Source organism: Vulpes vulpes, chromosome 1, assembly GCF_048418805.1.
Source record: "Vulpes vulpes isolate BD-2025 chromosome 1, VulVul3, whole genome shotgun sequence".
Classification (NCBI taxonomy): Eukaryota; Metazoa; Chordata; class Mammalia; order Carnivora; family Canidae; genus Vulpes; species Vulpes vulpes.
Window position 1 is genome coordinate 139,187,931 of NC_132780.1, and position 16,519 is coordinate 139,204,449.

The 16,519-nt window shown below is 59.6% G+C and overlaps 1 protein-coding gene across 3 annotated transcripts; it reads left to right on the top strand.

Moving 5' to 3' along the window:
* The first annotated feature begins 456 nt into the window (after window positions 1–456).
* On the top strand, window positions 457–16,301 carry MDFI (MyoD family inhibitor). 3 transcript variants are annotated; one of them, XM_072731913.1, is made up of 5 exons: window positions 457–667; window positions 2,169–2,255; window positions 9,554–9,736; window positions 12,447–12,671; window positions 15,593–16,301. In XM_072731913.1, exons 2-5 carry the CDS (start codon window positions 2,180–2,182, stop codon window positions 15,847–15,849), a joined length of 741 nt encoding a protein of 246 aa, XP_072588014.1. In that variant the 5' UTR covers window positions 457–667; window positions 2,169–2,179; the 3' UTR covers window positions 15,850–16,301. The 3 variants fall into 3 exon arrangements, with proteins under 3 accessions (XP_072588014.1, XP_025846673.1, XP_072588023.1); XM_025990888.2 differs by lacking the exon at window positions 457–667 and adding an exon at window positions 1,868–2,036; XM_072731922.1 differs by lacking the exons at window positions 457–667; window positions 9,554–9,736 and adding an exon at window positions 1,868–2,036.
* Window positions 16,302–16,519: the final 218 nt, after the last annotated feature.

Sequence of the window (16,519 nt, forward strand, 5' to 3'; positions counted from 1 at the left end):
ACTGAGCACACCTGTAAAACTGGCATGTGGGATTCAATTTAGAGCATATTTCACATTTCCAACAAACCAAACATATTAATTAGTACGGGGCCAGATTCCTAGGGTTCTGAGCTCAAGCCAGCGACTAACAGTAAGGCTGAGGACTGGGCTGACCCAGAGTTTAGGGGCGGGGATAGGGATTGCGAAGGGGTGCATCACTTAGGGTCTGTGCTTGAGGAGGAGGAGGCCCCATATGCAGGAGAGGACAGAGAGAGAAGGTGGGGGCTGCCCTGGAGACAACGTCCCCTGCCCCCCACCGCCACCCTTGGAGGAGGGCGAGGCCCACGCCGCAGGCCCAGGTAAGCCGGTAAGAATGCAGCAGTCGCGGAGCCCGCGCGGGTGCGTCCCGGTGACTCAGCCCTTGCCAGGAAGGGGGCGTCCACTCTGCTCTCCAGAGCTCCCAGACAGCAGCCGGATCCGGGCTGGCTCCCGGGACGCCAGGCCAGGGCCCCGCAGCAGGGAGCCCGGCCGCGGGAGCGGGACCCTTCCTCCCGGGCCGGGGGCCCCCCCTTCCGGCCGCGGCCACCTGGGCTCCCCGCAGGGACGCGGCCGCGAGGAGCCAGAGCGGCGAGCACCGGGCGGCCACCGCCGTCCTGGCCGCGACGGCGCCGCAGGGGCCTTGGAGGGCGTGAGTAGCGCCTGCGGGGGCCGGAGGAGGCCGGGAGAGAGCGAGTCCCCCCTCGGCCCCCCGCGTCCCAGCCTCGGGCTTCGGGCCGGCGGGAAGGCGGGGTCTAGGGCGAACTGGCCCGGCGCCGCCGCCGCCTCCCTAATTGCCCGCTGGCCGCGCGGTGGGGCGCCCAGGCTGGGCTCCCAGGCCGCCGGGTCAAGCGCGGCCGGGAGCTGGCACCTGGCGGCGGCCCCACCTGAGGCTCGTCCCACGGGCGCGCCCGGCCCCCCCGGCGGGGCCGCAGGCTCCAAACCCTGCCCGGTTGTCGGGGCCCTGGCCCCAGCGTCGCGTGGAGGGTCCTCGCGCTCCCCCACCCCGCGCTGCCGGCGGCGGCCCCTTCCGTCCCCAGGGCCCCAGGAGGGACCCAGCGCACGGTCGCAGATGCGCCGTCGGGCCGCCCCTGCCTGCGGGGGCCCCTTCCCCCCTCCCGCCTCGCGCACCCGCAACCTGGAAGGCCTCGGATTCGGTCTGGAGCCCAGAGAAGGGCTGAGCTCGGGGAACCCCTCTGCCTCCGCAGCTGGTTTCCCACGCACAGCTGGCAGGGCTGGGGGCCGGGTGCTCGGGGCTCCCCGGGACGCGGGAGGCCAGGTGGTCACTAACCGGGGTTCGCGGAGGGACGGGGCTCGCGTCCGGCGGCGCGAGCACGAGGTCTGTGAGCCCCAGGCCCGGCGGCGCCCTCCGGGGTGGGCGAAGGGGCCCGAGGACCTTGATCACTCCCATCTTTGGGACAATGAGATTTGGGGCCACGACCGTTGAGGCAATTGCCTCGAGGCGGCTGCGGTCGGAGCGGTTTCTCTCTCGTTCTCTGACTCTCCGAGAACTTTTGCAGAGTTCGGGGCAGAAGGCGAAGCCGCAGCTCCTGCGGCGGCCCCTCGGGGCGCCGGGCCCGGGGCGAGCGGAGATCTGGGGAGCCCGGGGCCGGGCTCCGAGGTCGCGGAGGAAACGCGAGGAGTCGGCTTCCTGTGGGGGCTCGGGCCGCGGCGCCCCGCGGACAGACGTGTCCGGCCCAGGCGGCTCGGGGCCGGGACGCGGGGGGGAGGGGGCGACGGGGAAGGCGAGGAGGGGGCGGGGAGAGGGTGGGCCTGGGAAGAGGGGAGGGGAGAGGCGAGCCGGGGAGGAGCGAGGGGGCCGGAGAGAGAAGGAAGAAGGAAGGGGGCGAGCGGCGCGAGCTGGCGCCGCGATGGGAGAAAGGAGCGAGTGAGAGGGGAGGGGGCGCGGGGCTAGGGCGAGGAGCCGAGCGGCCCTCGGTGGGGCGCCCTCCGCAGGCGCGCATGGCAGCCCCGGCGCGGTGATCCCCGCGGCCCGAGCGAGTAGCGCGCAGCTTGCACGAGTAAGTCGGCCGGTGGCCGCGCTGGAACCGGGGAGGCGCGCGTCGGCGGCCCGGTCACCCCTGCGCGTCCCCCTCTGCCCTGCTCGCGCCCGGGGAAGGTCGGCCCCGCCCGCTGAGCCCTGTTTTCTGCAGGTCCCGGGCCGATGTCCCAGGTGAGCGGCCAGCGCCCCCCTCACTGCGACGCGCCCCATGGTGCCCCCAGCGCCGCCCCGGGCCCAGGTAGGACCTGGGATGGAGAGCGAGGCTGGAGGGGAGCGGGGCGGGCGGCTGGAAGGGGTGGGGGGCGGGGAGGCGGGCTGGGGGAGTTGGTGGGGGCATTTGCGCACCCTCACTCCTTTTCCCTGAAACGCGGGGAGACGGTTCCGGGGAGCTTGGGTGCGGATGGGGGGTGAGGACACTGGGAATCGGGGACCGGGTCCAAGGAGAGTGGAGGGCTGGGGTGATGGGGGCAGGGCCGAGTGGAGACAGCGGCTGCGCCAAATTGGCTCCAACTACCCCCACTCCCAACACCAGACACACACACACACACACACACACACACACACACCGCGGTGTCTGTCCGTCTGGGATTCGTGTCCTAACCGTTTCTGCCCAGTGTGTAAATATTTATGGGGGCCCCAGGCGGGGCTTGGGGTGTCTGAGTCCTTCTCGCCTTCCCTTCCCCCATCCCAGCCAGAGCGCAGCGCTTCCCGAAAACTTTTGTCCGCCTCGAGCGGCTCCAGGACCCAGCCCCTCCCCTCCTTGCCATCTTGTCTCCCTCGTCTTCCTCCCCACCCCAGCCCGGCCCGTTCCCTGCCGCTCCGACCCTGCAGGCGCGCACGCGTGCACACGCACGCACACACACTCCAACCGAGTGAAATGCACTTACCCCCAACTCCCGGGGTCTGGAATCTCTCTGGGATTCCTGCAGGAGCCTCCCAACCCTGGAAGGCTTTGTGGCTCCCTGGGGGTGCTGGCTGTGGCCCTCAGACCTTTCTCCTTGCGATACCCGTGGAGGCCGAGGCTCCCAGTGGCAGGCAGGGCCAGGGAGAAGTCAGGAGCAGCTGGGATTTGTTCGGGGGCAACCGAGTGGAGAGCAGGAGTCTAGGCCCAGATTTCTGGACTTTAAACCCAGTGTAGGTTGGTCTCATTCTTTTGCCTTCCCCTCAGCCACCCCAATTCTCTTCTCCCTTCTTTGAGTGTCTGAATAAGAAAGAAGGTCTGGTCCTGGACCTCCGTCTGACACTAACTGGCTGATGGCCTTGGACAAGTCCTTCCCCCTTTGGCCCTCAGTCTCCACATCTGCCCAGAGGGGCCTGTGTGCCTGTTGGGGAAGGCCGTCTACCTAGTGCACACCCAAGCCAGGCCTGGTGGGGCGTCTCCTACAGCAGGGTGAGGACAAGTGGGAGATGTCTGGCCAAGGGCCAGCACATACATGGGACTAATGTGTCGGCTGAGCATCCCCCCCCCCCCAGCCTCAGATTCTCTCCTCTTCGTGGGGCCCCTGGAGCAGAGACTTCTGGGGGATGAGCTTCTCCAAGAAGTGCACTTCTTTCAGCCTGGAGAGAGAGGTTGGGGCGGGACCGGGAAGGATCTTTCTCTCTGAGAACCTCTCTCCCTCTTGGCCTCTCTCACTGACCACCCCCCTCCCCGCTCCACTTTCTGGGCCTCTCTTCCACCCTCTCCCTTCGCCCTGCCTTTTTTCTCCACTTCTCCTTTTTCTCTGCTCTGTCACCTACTACCTCCTTGCAAGATGTGCTCTTCCGTGTGACCCATTCTGAGGCTCAGCAGGGAGCTGGGGACTCAATGTTCTGGGGCAGGGTGGGCCACCTGGAGGGGTAAGCCCCAGTCTGTAACTTGAGGAACCCTCCCCCCACCCTTCCAGCAGCCCAGAGAGCCCCCTCCCCAGCCTGGGCTGGGCCAGACAATGTGGCTTTCATAATGTGAGGAGGCCTGGCTCTGCCGCCTTGGGAGAATGAACCCTGCTGCCCAGGAAGCCCAAACCGCAAGAGACCCAGCCAAAACCCCACAGCCGCCTGAAGCGGAGACCAGAGTCCCCCACACTCCCTGCTGAGTGCTGAACAGCCAGCCAGGCCATAGCACTGCTCCTGGGGCCCCCGGCTGGCAGCACTGCCAGGGAGGAAGTCACCCCCCCTCAACTGCCCCAGATGCAGACAGGGTGCGAGGGGACTTGGGGCACCTCTGATTGGGGCAAGTGGCCAAGCCCCCACACCCTCGGCTCCCCCAGTGCCTCCTCCCCACTCCACCCTGTGAGCCCTGGAGAGCCTGGCTCCCTAACCCACAGAAGATTTCTGTCCAGCACTGAGGCGTCACATTCCAGCTCTTGGTTCTCAATTGAATTTCCTGGGGAATTGGAGCCTTCAGACCTAAAATAAAACCAACCCAACCCAGCCTAACTGGCCAACTCAGGCCCTCTTCAGTCCTCAGCCTGGTGGCCAGGATTGTGACTAGTATGTCACAAGTGTGCATCCAGTGAGCCCACATTCTCTCCTTCTTGGGGTTTGGAGCCCACCCCCCCCCCAGTCCTCACCCCCTCATTCTTTTCTTGCCCTAACCTGGGGCATCCTAAATTCCAGGACTCAGTTCTCACCGCCAGACATTTGCTGAGTGCTCACTGCCAGAACTTCCCACTCCCCAGTCCTAAGTAACAAGAGGATGGCTAGGTTGGTGCTAAGTCCTCAGTAGATGGGCCACTCCAAGGAGGGACCGTTGGCTTGAGTGTCAGGGGAAGGCTTGCTTGAAGAAGAGGAGCTAGAGCTGAGCCCTGAAGGACCGGTTCGATTAGGGGAGTGGGAAAGAAGAGGGTTAGAACCTTCTGGTCAAGAGGAACAATATGAGAATGGGTGGATTGGAGCATGGTCAGAAGGCCCAGTGGTGACCTGGGGCCATGGAGAGGTCAGGCTGCCTGGAACACAGGATCTCTGTCCATTCATCAAATTGAAGATATAGACTGAGCCCTTGAATACCAGGCCAAGGAGAGACTGGAGTGTGGGATTCCAGTCACTGCTCTCTGAGTGGAGAAGTTCTGGCCCTCTCCAGAGATAGTCAGCGCTCCAAGGGGGACGCTCGGATCCTCTGTTCACAAGACAATGGAGAGGTCTGGGTTTGAGCCACCAGAGATTGTTGCTCCAGAACAAAGGCCCTGTGGGCACTTAACAGGCTTGGAGTGAACCCATCCCACCTGAAAGAGGTCCCTCCCATTCCTCGGTCCAGGAACACCTCTTACTTTGGTGGACAGCAGGAGACTGTGGGCTCCTGCTGAAGCTGTGAGTCTCTTGGCCTTCCCTCTTGGGCTATGGATTTTTCTTTTTTGAGATTTAATTTATTTATTTGAGACAGTGAGAGAGTGGGCACAAGCATGGGGGAGGGCCATAGGGAGAGGGAGAAGCAGACTCCCTGCTGAGCAAGGAGTCCAATGTGGGACTCGATCCCAAGACTCTGAGTTCATGACCTGAGCCAAAGGTAGACGCTTAACCAACTGAGCCATCCAGGCGCCCCATGCTTGTGGATTTAAACAGGACTTTCCCACTCCATTCTGGGAGGTCCTTCCAGAACTCAGGGCATTGGCTCAAACCCTAACCTGTGTTACAGAAGATAGTATATTGAGGCAAAGGGGCTGCTGCCTTTCTGCATTCCCTCTTGTAGATGGAGACCCTAGAAAGAGGTGCGGGGCTGGGGCTTCTGCTCAGAGATGCCACCAGTATATCGTGTATGGCCCCCTGTGAACATTAGAAAAAAGTGCTCTCTGGACAAATGGAGCAGGTATATATAGCTGGGCGGGCAGGTGGTGCCTCCAGAGAGGATGGGGCCCTAACCAGGGACGCCAGCATCCCACCCCCGCTTCCTGCCCTCCTTGGCAGGCCCCTTTTTGCCAAACATGAATTGTGCATCCATGTAAGAATCCTTGGCCTTTGCTGGCCACTGCTTCCCTCTAGCCCATGCTGCATTTCTACCTTCTCGAGCATTCTTATGGGAGCTTCTCCACAGAGATGTTCCTCTGTGGCTGACCAGCAGGGGCTCCTGGTCCCAAGAAGCAAAATGAGGCTCTTTTGTTCTCTTGATGGTTGAGCACTTGGGCTCCACCTTTTGTCTGACTTTTCTGCTCCATGCGCTTCTAGGGAGAGCTGTTTCTTGGCACCAGGCCCTCTGGGTAGTATCTCCTTCATAGCTCAGGTCTTCCCCTGAGCTTGATGCCTTCCCATTCTCATTCTGCTTCTGTGTCTCTGGCCACTTAGCACGGGTTCCTCTTAGGCCCTTAGTGTCACATCTGCTGAGTCCCCTTCTGGCTCCAGGAGGTCTGTGCCTCTGTGTTTCCAGGTCAAGGTGACTGCACTGGATTGTCTTTCCTCCCTGATATCTGTCCCTCGTCTGAGGCTCGCCCTAGAATGGCAGGTTTCCTGCAGGAGGGCCTCCTCGGGACTTGGTCCAGGCTCTCTAACTAGCTGCCCCCATCGGCCTCAAGGTCACCAGCCCTGGAGGTGACCCACAAGGAGAGACTGCCAGAGAGTGGCGACAGTGGGGAAGGAGGGCAGAAATGGGGACGAGTCTCCCTAACCCCTCTGTCTTGCCTTCATCCCTCTCCAACCCTTTCTTGGCCCTGTAGGCCAAGAAAGCTGCAATCCCTGCTCCTTCTACTACAGGATTGATGGTGTCGTCAGTGTGCACCCCAGTGACCTCAGGAGAAAGCCTAGGAAGTGACCGTGAGGTCCGGGTTCTCTAGGCTCCCCAACTGGCCTCAACACCTCCAATGGCTGTGGCTTCCCTTGTTCATGCTGCAGCCGCTCACCCTGCTGCTCTTCTTGAAATGTCCTTTTTTCTTTCTTTGCTGATTATCATTCAAGACCCAGGATGGGCACCATCTTCTCCAGGAAGCCTCCTGGATACATGCTTGTGCATGCACACACACACACACACACACGCATGTGCACACGCACACACATGCATGCACACCCCCGGGATGGGTGCCCATCTTCTGAGCTTCCACAGCCCTAGTGTACCTCCTGCCCCACAGTGTTTGAGACTGCCCACCAGCCACCGCAGAGAACCCCTGAGACAGGGCCCCCCTCTTCCTTGCTTTGGTCTACCTAGCACTTGACCTATTGCAAGGTGCATAATAGCTGCTTAATAAATGGTAAACCAAACAGTGCAGAAAGGGAAAAAGGAAAGAAAGAAGGAAGGAAGGAAGGAAGGAAGGAAGGAAGGAAGGTAGGTGGGTGGATGGAAAGGTTTCATGAATGGCCCCTACATGCCAGGGCACTGCTGAGCAGTTCATTTACTCTAGGAAACCCTGAAGGACAAGCATGAGGACCCTCCTCCCTACCCTTTACATACAAAGGAACACAAGTCCTGGTAACTTGGCCAAGTTGCTTAGTGCTAAAAGCCAGGGCTTGGATCTCCGAGCTCCTCACTCAGGCCTTTTACATTATACCACATGCAGGAGAGACAGCGCTGCCTGTCCAGCCGTGGCACGGTGCCTCTAGGGCCAGAGGCTGGACCCGGCGAAGGCCCCTCCCTTCCTCAGAAGCTCTGAGCCTCTTTCTTCAAGCCAGCTTGGTCTCAGCCCCCAGGAACCACAGCTGACCTGTTGTAGACCAGGCTTCGGGCTGGGAGAGGCACCAGCCAGCAGGCATCGCTCCTCCCTGGATGTCCTCACCTGCTCCCCTTGTCCCAGCCCGGAGATCTTCCAAAGCCATTTGACTCCCCACTCATTAGCCCAGTAGTGAGGGGGCTCTCAACTGGCCCAAAGAGTGGATGGGGCAGGACAGAACTGACCCCTGCCTCCCTGGAGCAGCCGAGGTCACCATGAGGGGTGCCCAGCATATAACTCTGCAGCCCTCCAGAGCTTGCAGGAGTCCTGGGCCCCTCTTCCACCCCAACACCTGTCTCTGCTGGGTTTTCCTAGGCAGGTGTAAGCACATCCCTCAAGCCTGCTGTTCTCTCTGCTGCCTCCTTGGGCCCCCTGGGGCCTGGGCCCCCTTGCATGGGGGATGGGGATCTTTGGAACAGGGCTTGCTCCGGGCCACCAGTGCAGCTGAGCCCCTGAGTGGTGCCCTCCCCTCAGGCTGCTCCCAGCCCCTCTGCCCTACAGGCCCCACCTTCACTGGCTCCTCTAAGGGTGGCCTTCTTCGGGCCTTCTCTCTCGGCCTGGCCTTCATCTGGAGACAGAAGGGAGACGAAGGCCAACACATGCAGGCGCCTGCGTTCTCTGTGATTGAGTCTGTTTCTATTTCTAAGACTAGTCTTTTGTCTATCTCTCTCGGTCGCCCAGGGCGTGTCTCTCTCTTGGTCACTTTGTGTGGTGTGTGACGAGGCGGGTGTTGATCATTTACGCTCTGGGTTCTTGCCCTTTCTTTTTCTCCACCATTGCCTGTGGCTCTCCTCTCCCTGTGCCCTCGTGGTGTCTGTGTTTCTCTGAGTCTCATTTCCGTGTCTGCCCTGCTCTCAACATGGCATATAGTGGGTATATGCCTTCAACACCCTGTCGAAGCCCCTGTCACCCTGAGTGTACAACTGGGGGTTCTGATGAGAGGCTCAGGATGCACCCTACACCCTGGAATGGCTAGCCTGGCCCCGAGCCCCATGACCCTTGACTTGCCTTCCTTCTCCCCCCTTACCCTCAGACCTTCCTGCAACCCTGGTGGTGCTAAGTAAGAGTTGGGAGTTCAAGCCCCTTTCTGCTTGGGCCCCCACTCCCAACCCCCTACTCCTCTTCCCCTGGGCCCAGGGGGCCTAGTCCTGCTGCCTCAGGAGCAGTGGGTTTGAAGGTGGCTCCATTTCTGCCTTCCGCCCACCCTGCGCAGAGGGGCCGAGCTGGTCACTGTAATTACATGTGGCTGCGGTCCGCCTCTTCCCAGTGTCTTGGGCCGGCTCCCTGCCTCCCTTCCTGCCTGGCCCATCCTTCTCCTCACCCCCAGGTCTCTGAACCTCTCTCCTGCTATCATGCTCTCTCCCTGACCTGGCTTCTCGCTGCCTGTCCCTCTGGCCCTGCTCGTACAGCACACTCCCTTCTCTGTCGCCCCTGCCTCCCCCTCATGGAGTCTCTGCTGAGTCTCCTTCCTGTTCCAGGCCTGTGTCACAGGGCTTCTGGGGGACCCCTCCTCCGGTGCCCAATCCTGCCTTCTGATGCTGTCTGTCCCTCCTTCTTACCTTTCCTTTGACTCTTTCCCTGTCCCTGTGTCTCCATCCTTGTCTGTCCTCTCCTGTGCCATGTTTCTCCCCACTTCCCTCCTTTCTACTGCACATCCCTGGCCCCTCTCCCCCATGAACACACAGACCCACGTGCACACGCTCATGTACACACATAGATACACACACTCTTGACCACTCGTGGCTTGTGTTTTGGTAGCTTTCTATTTTGGAGTCTGGCACTATTGCCAGAGAGGGTAAGGGCTGGGTAGCTGGTATAAAGAGACCAGGAATGAGGGCACATGGCATTCTGGGCTGTGGGAAGGGGACCAGGGCCGGGCAGACAGGAGGGCACCAGGAAAATATACCTTGGTCGTGTGTTTTTTCTCCAGCCCAGACCCCATCCCTCTTGCCTGGGCTGGAGGTAGTAACAGGATCCACTCACCCTTTGGAGGCAGCGCTAGAGGAGGGCTCCCTGGAGGAGGCGGCGCCCCCCATGCCCCAAGGCAATGGCCCTGGGGCCCCTCAGGCCCTGGACAGCACTGACCTCCATGTCCCCACAGAAGCTGTGACACGTGAGTCCTGGAGGGCCAGGGGGTGGGAGTGGTAACATGTAGGGGTTGCCCTAGGGGCATCCTATCCATACGGGCTGGCAGCAACACGGTGGGTGCCCGCGGGAGCCTAGCACGGGGCCAGTGCCTCAAAGTGTGGGCAATGAAAAGGTGTAGCACACTGTCAGTGCCCTTGCTGTCTAGGAAAGAGCCCTTCACATACAAAATAATGAGTATAACATCAGTTCACAAGGAGCGTGGACGGGCTCCAGGCAATATGGTTCAAGACAAGAGGGCGTGGGGCCGTATGAAAGGAGGAAGAGAGCTGGGGGTGCTGAGGGCCAGAAGCCAGAGCCCGCTACAGCCCACCCTTCAGGGGATATAGGGTGAAAAGGAAAGAGAGAAGCCCCTAGCTAATCTGAACAGAAAGGAGCCTATTCCCAGGCTTGTCTCAAGGCCTCCACGGCGGTCCTGGGAGGGAGAGAACTCTTCCCCGTCACCCTCACGAGCAGGGGAGGAGGCAGCCAGAGCCATTTGTAATTAATAATAGGGGTCACAAAATCTATAGACACATTTGCACTTTCCAGCCTTCTTTCCCTGAATGATGCCTCACAAACTCCTCAAACCAGCCTGTAGTGAGGCAGCAGGATGGCCAGCGCCAGGTCCATTTTACAGGTGAGGAAACCGAGGCGCACAGAACCACGCAGCCTGGACACAGCCGGGGAACTCGGGTCTCCTGGCTCAGTGCTCTTTCCTCTGCCTGTCTGCTCAGCTGGCATGGCTGAGCAGGGAGCCGCCTTCTGCCAGGGCATCTGGGGCTAAGTTGGACTCCCTGGAAGTCAGGGTTACTAAACCCTGCTAGCGCACTGCCCTCAGCCTCCTCTAGACACACCCACCAGCAGAATTGAGAGAAAGAGGTCAGCGCCGTGGCCACAGAGGAGGGGGCCTGGATGGGAGTTGGACAGACACCTCTGTGTCTAGGGGCCCAAGTGTTTGTTCTGTGACTCAGTCCCCATGGCCACCCCCACGGCCATGGCCACAGCAAGCTCTGTGTCTGTCCGAACCTCCCAGGGCCCTCAGCCTCACCACACACTCCCGCCCTCTGGCCACCGTGCCCATGTGTAGGCATCAGGGCAGGGGGCACGGAAGCTGGCCGAGGACTCAGGCTGGTCTCCCGCCTTGGGGCCAAGAGGTGGGAGCAGGATGATTCAGGCCTGGCTGCTTCCCCTGGCCTTCCCCCTGTTTACCCAGATGCAGGCACCAGCCACACCTCAGGGCCAGAGGCTGCTCCCAGCGTGGAGCTTCTCCAGAGCCCCATCCTCCCCTGACTCCCCACCTAGCCTTCAGCTCCTTCCCCTCACCTCCATCCTATCCTCGCCCCACTTCCTAGCTGTGGAACTTTGGGCAAGTTTTACCCTCTCAGGGCTGTGGGACAGTGAACAAGTTACTCTGCTTCTCTGGGACCCAGTTCCCTCCTCTGTGAAAGGTGGATACTGCCCTAGGGAGAAACTGAGAGGGTTCGTGAGAGAATGGCACATCAGGCACTCAGAAGAGTGGCTGGCAGGCAGGAAGTGCTCCGTGATGTGATGTCACTACAACCATTTTTCAGCAGGCCCAGCCCTCTCCGGCAGGGGAAGCACTGAGGCCACCTTCCCCTGTCTGCAACCTCCAGCACCACCCTCCAAGACACCTCCTTCTCCTACAGTTCAAACCCAGAGGCCTGGCCTGGAGGGAGTCAGGGACCCAGACCCCCATGCCTATGGGATGAAAGTGCCCGACATTTAGGCATTTACAGAGGGTGCCACCCAGGAGCCAGCAGCCCTGAGCGACTGAGGTGTCCCAGAGCTCTCCACGTCCCCTTCTCAGTCCCTTCCTACACACACACACACACACACACACACACACACACACACTCACACGTCTGCCCCCATCTCTTGCAAACAGAACCACACCATTCAGGTGAGCAAATCTAGTGTAAGGAAGGAACTGGGTGCTTTATCCCCAGCTTCTCTGTACCCCAGTGATGAAGCTGAAGCTTGGTCCCTCAGCCTGGGATGGGGACTCAGAGAGTTCCTGACCTCAGGGATCTCCCCATGGGCATCTCTTGCCTTCTTTCCCCCCTCATTCTGGGCCCCCTACTAGGTTCTTTCTGCCAGTCACCCCACAAAAGCAGACAGGGCAGGGGAGTTGAAGTGGAAGAGGAGATAGAGGGGCTCCTCTGAGGTGCCCCTGGAGTCCAGGGCCAGGACGTTCATCTCCAAACAGATGTTTCCAATAAATCACCCAGCACACCAAGGGCAAAAACAGCTGGGGGCTTGGCAGGGGCCGAGGTGCAGGTTAACTGCTTCACTGCTGTCCTCTGCACCCCAGCCAAACAGTCCTTATCCCTCCTCCCTGACCACTGCCACTCCTGCCAAAACCCCAGGACCCCAAGAGCAGAAGAGTGGATTTCACATGGGATAAGATGGTGGGATCCGGGGCTTTGAGCCTCTGCTCTTGCCTTGCACCTCTGTCTTTTCCAGAAAAGACAGGCTCAACTCTACTATTTCCTGATGTGCCTCTGGGCAAGTCAGTTCTGTTCTCTGGGCCTCAGTTTCCCCATCTGCAGAATAGAGGGCTGGCTAGGTGACCCGTGGTGTATCTAAGAATAAAGAAGGCAGGATTGGGGCAGAGCTCTGGGAGGTTGGGCGCCCCCCACCCTCACCCCCATTAATCTTTCTCATCATCTCTCTAGGCCAGCCTCAGGGGAACCCCTTGGGCTGCACCCCACTAGTGGCGAATGGCTCAGGCCACCCCTCAGAGCTGAGCAGCACTAGGCGGGCAGGGAATGGTGCCCTGGGTGGCCCTAAGGCCCACCGGAAGTTGCAGACGCACCCATCTCTGGCCAGCCAGGGCAGCAAGAAGAGTAAGAGCAGCACCAAATCTACTGCCTCCCAGATCCCCCTCCAGGCGCAGGAAGGTAAGCACCCCATCCCCGCTCTCCCTAGACAAGGCCTTCCAAGTTGGGCGCCTCCAAGCCTGATGCAGGGACGAGCAGCAGCACCCTTACCAAGTTGCTGGTTACATGCAGGCTCAGCCCCACTCCAGGCCAAAGGGATCTGAACCTCCAGGTGGGGCCCAGGAGACCCGGTGTTCACACTGCCTCCAGGGAATCTGGCAATTTACACCTGCTGGGTAAAGTGAGGCATAGCTCTATTCTCAAGACTAATCCCTTCCCGTCCATGCTCTCCCAGAATTGCTGTAACAAGGAACAAAACCATCTGGGCTGAGCCAGCATAAGCCAGTCAATTTCTGGAAACAAAATTTTCCTCAAGGAGTGGACCATCTGTTTAGTGAGAGCATAATAAAAGGATGCACCATCAGATATTAATTGGGGGTATGACAGGAAGTCAGAGAACCCAGATACACTAGCCATTGTTCTGGTAACACGAGGGTCCTCTGCTGGGCCACCCTGGGCAGCCGGCTTCCCTGCCCCACCAGGCATCAGTTCAGTGTGGGTGACAGCAGCCTGTAGCTCAAGTGGTACTTGACCTTCACCCCAGAAGTTCTGAGTGAGTCCTGTCCACGTTGGGCGATGCCAGCCTGGTCTTCTGCAAACAGGATTCAGTGTACACATTTGCACGGAATGTGTTCATCAGCCTTCCCACAGGGCAGATTCTGCTCACCAGTCTTAATTATGAAGGGAATATTCATCCATTTAAATGTACTGGGCATCTGCTGTGAGCCGGGTACTGTGCTATAGGCTGGGTACCCAGTCCCTGGCCTCATAAAGCTCTCATGAGAAAGACAAACAGGTAATGACCATATGGGGTGATAAATACAGTGATAAAACCACACACAGGACATTATGCAAACACAGGGGACACCCACACCAGCCTAGAAAGCTGAGGACGGGAGTCTGGGAAAACTCTGGAGGTGTCTGAGCAAGGCTTAAAGAGTCACTAGGAAAAAAAAAAAAGGGGTCACTAGGAGGATCCAGCCAGGGGAGCATTAGCATAGAAGGGATAAATGGCTAGTTTGGCTAGATTATCAAAGTCTAGGTGAGGAATGGAGAGAGGTGAAACTCCAAGCAGGCAGGGGCTGTGGGGGTGGGAGGCACCTTATGAACTGTGCATCAGACCTAGACTTTATCTGGAGCGTAAGGGGCATCTGGGGGCTCAGTCGGTTAAGGGGCTGACTTGATTTCGGCCCAGGTCATGACCTCGGGGTTCTGGAACTGAGCCCTGCCTCCAGCTCCATGCTGGGTATGGATCCTGCTCAAGATTCTCTCTCTTCCTCTGCCCCTCACCCCGTGCTCCAGGTGGGCCCACAGGAGTGCTTTCTTGCTCTCTCTCTCTTAAAAAAAAAAAAAAAAAAAGTGTAGGATCCCTGGGTGGCGCAGTGGTTTGGCGCCTGCCTTTGGCCCAGGGCGCGATCCTGGAGACCCGGGATCGAATCCCATGTCGGGCTCCCGGCGCATGGAGCCTGCTTCTCTCCCTCTGCCTATGTCTCTGCCTCTCTCTCTCTCTCTCTCTCTCTGTGACTATCATAAATAAATTTTTAAAAAAATTTAAAAAAAAAAGTGTTTATCTGGAGGGCAATAGGGAGCCATTGAAGGATTTTAAACAAGGAAGTGGCTTCATTGGATTTGCATTGGAAGAGAACTCCCCTGTTCAGTTTACAGGTAGTTTGCAGGGGTTCTAGCTGTGCAAGACCCAGTCCCATTACACGGAAATGGGGTGAGAGTCAGACCCTCTATGGCATGTGGGACTCCCTCAGGACCAGCAGCCTTGTGCCAGGGGCACACCTGGTCAGGGGAACTGGATGCTCTGCTGCATGCCCAGCCTCTGGGAGGGATGCCAACTCAGCATCCTGGCAGCGCACAGAGCGGTTCGGAGCCAGCCTGCCTGGTTTCGGTTCCCAGCTCCATCACTTACCAGCTGTCTGTCCACGGGTAGGCTCCTGCATTAATTCACTTACCATTTATGTACTCAGCCCCTCAATGTCAGGTGCTTTCTAGGGTCTTGTAACGTATCGGTGACTACAACGAACAAAGATGCCTCTCCTTGTGGTGCTTACGTTTCAGTAGGAGGAGAAAGCTGTGCAGTGGTGTGGAAGGTGCTAAGTCCTTCCCAGGAAAGGCGAAGCAGCCCAGGGCAAGGGGCTAAGGGTGCTGGGGTGTGGCAGCAGGTTGCAGTTTTAAAGAGGGTGGTCTCGGAAGACCACTGCAGTGATTCAGGAGACAAGAGTGTGGGAGGAGACCAGATCTTACTTCTAGGGAGGTGGAAGCCACTGGAGGGTTCTGAGCACAGGAGGGATGCACTCTGCCAACCTTTTGCAAGGGTCCCTCTGGGCTGATGTGTGGGGAGTAGATGCAGGGAAGGGTAGTCAAAGGTAGGTCCTGGGATGACCAGTGAGAATACTTTTGCAGTTGCCTGGGTGAGAGACGAGCAGAATGGGAGGATTCTGGGTATATTTTGAAGCGACTTCTATGTGCTTCACATAGTTTCTTCATCTGTAGAGTGGGGCTAATAGTAGCCCCATCTCATGGAGTTGTTGCCAAATTTAAATGAGTTCCATTCATGCCCAACACTTAGAACAGTGCCTGGGACCTGGGACCACGTGGGTTTGTTAAATAAATGACTAAGGATGAGGAAGAGCAGGGACTCTGAATCCAGACCGCCTGGGTTCAGAGCCCCGCTCTGCAGGGAACGAGGCAGGTGCATGCATGTAACTCTGTTCCTTGGGGTCATCAGCCAGAGGGGAGCTGAGCCCCTCATCTCATCCCTCTGTCGGCGCAGGAGCAAGGGGAGGGTAGCCGCGCACTGGGTGAGCCCTCTGTGGATGGGTTCCTGGCCCTGGCCGTCTCACCGGCCCTGTCCCCCACCCCCACGCCCGCAGACTGCTGTGTCCACTGCATCCTGTCCTGCTTGTTCTGCGAGTTCCTGACGCTGTGTAACATCGTCCTGGACTGCGCCACCTGCGGCTCCTGCAGCTCCGAGGACTCGTGCCTCTGCTGCTGCTGCTGCGGCTCGGGCGAGTGCGCCGACTGCGACCTGCCCTGCGACCTGGACTGCGGCATCGTGGACGCCTGCTGCGAGTCCGCCGACTGCCTGGAGATCTGCATGGAGTGCTGCGGGCTCTGCTTCTCCTCCTGACGCCGCCGCCCCGCCGGGGCTGGGGCTGGGGGGGATGTGCCCCGGCCAGCTCCGAGGAGGGAGGCCCCCCCCACCCCGCAGCGCCGCTGCCTCCTAGCGGTGTGGGGACCCTTGGGGCCTGGGCCGCTGAACACTGTGAAGGCAGGAGGGGGGCAGGAACCGGGGAGAGGGGGGCGGCACCGGTGGGCTGTGCGCTTCTCTACCTCTCCCTGCCCCTGGGGCCCGCCTCCCGCCTCTGGCTCTGATGACAGCAAAATGTGAAGTGAGACACCCCAGCCTGCTCTGGGCCGAGCCCCTGCCCAGTCTCCTTCCCGGGCCCTCATGGGGGCCTGACTCTTACAGTCACCCCCGAGGTCCCCCAGAGGGCAGGGCTGGGCCACGAGGGACAGGAAGGGTATAGAAAAGACTGGAAGGGAAGAGGGAGGGAATGGAGGGAGGGTATGTTCTATTTGTTGCTGTAAATAAAGTTATTTGTCCATCTCAGATCTTTCAGCACTCACGAGTAGTGTCCGTGGACTGCGCGTCTCCAAAGCAAACACACATACCCACCCCAGCACACACACCAAGCACCCAAATGGTAGAGGGGGCCTCCCTGCCCTCTGGGGTCCCTTCCCTCCTTCATGTTCCCACGAAGGCAGGAAGAAGAGGCGTACCACTCCCCACCATGATT

What these genes read in the sequence shown, in the direction of transcription:
- MDFI (XM_072731913.1), top strand. Translation starts at nt 2,180, where the DNA reads ATGTCCCAGGTGAGCGGCCAGCGCCCCCCTCACTGCGACGCGCCCCAT. An exon ending in CCCCACAGAAGCTGTGACAC is followed by an intron (nt 9,737 to 12,446) that starts GTGAGTCCTGGA and finishes TCATCTCTCTAG; the next exon opens with GCCAGCCTCAGGGGAACCCC. An exon ending in CCCCCTCCAGGCGCAGGAAG is followed by an intron (nt 12,672 to 15,592) that starts GTAAGCACCCCA and finishes CCACGCCCGCAG; the next exon opens with ACTGCTGTGTCCACTGCATC.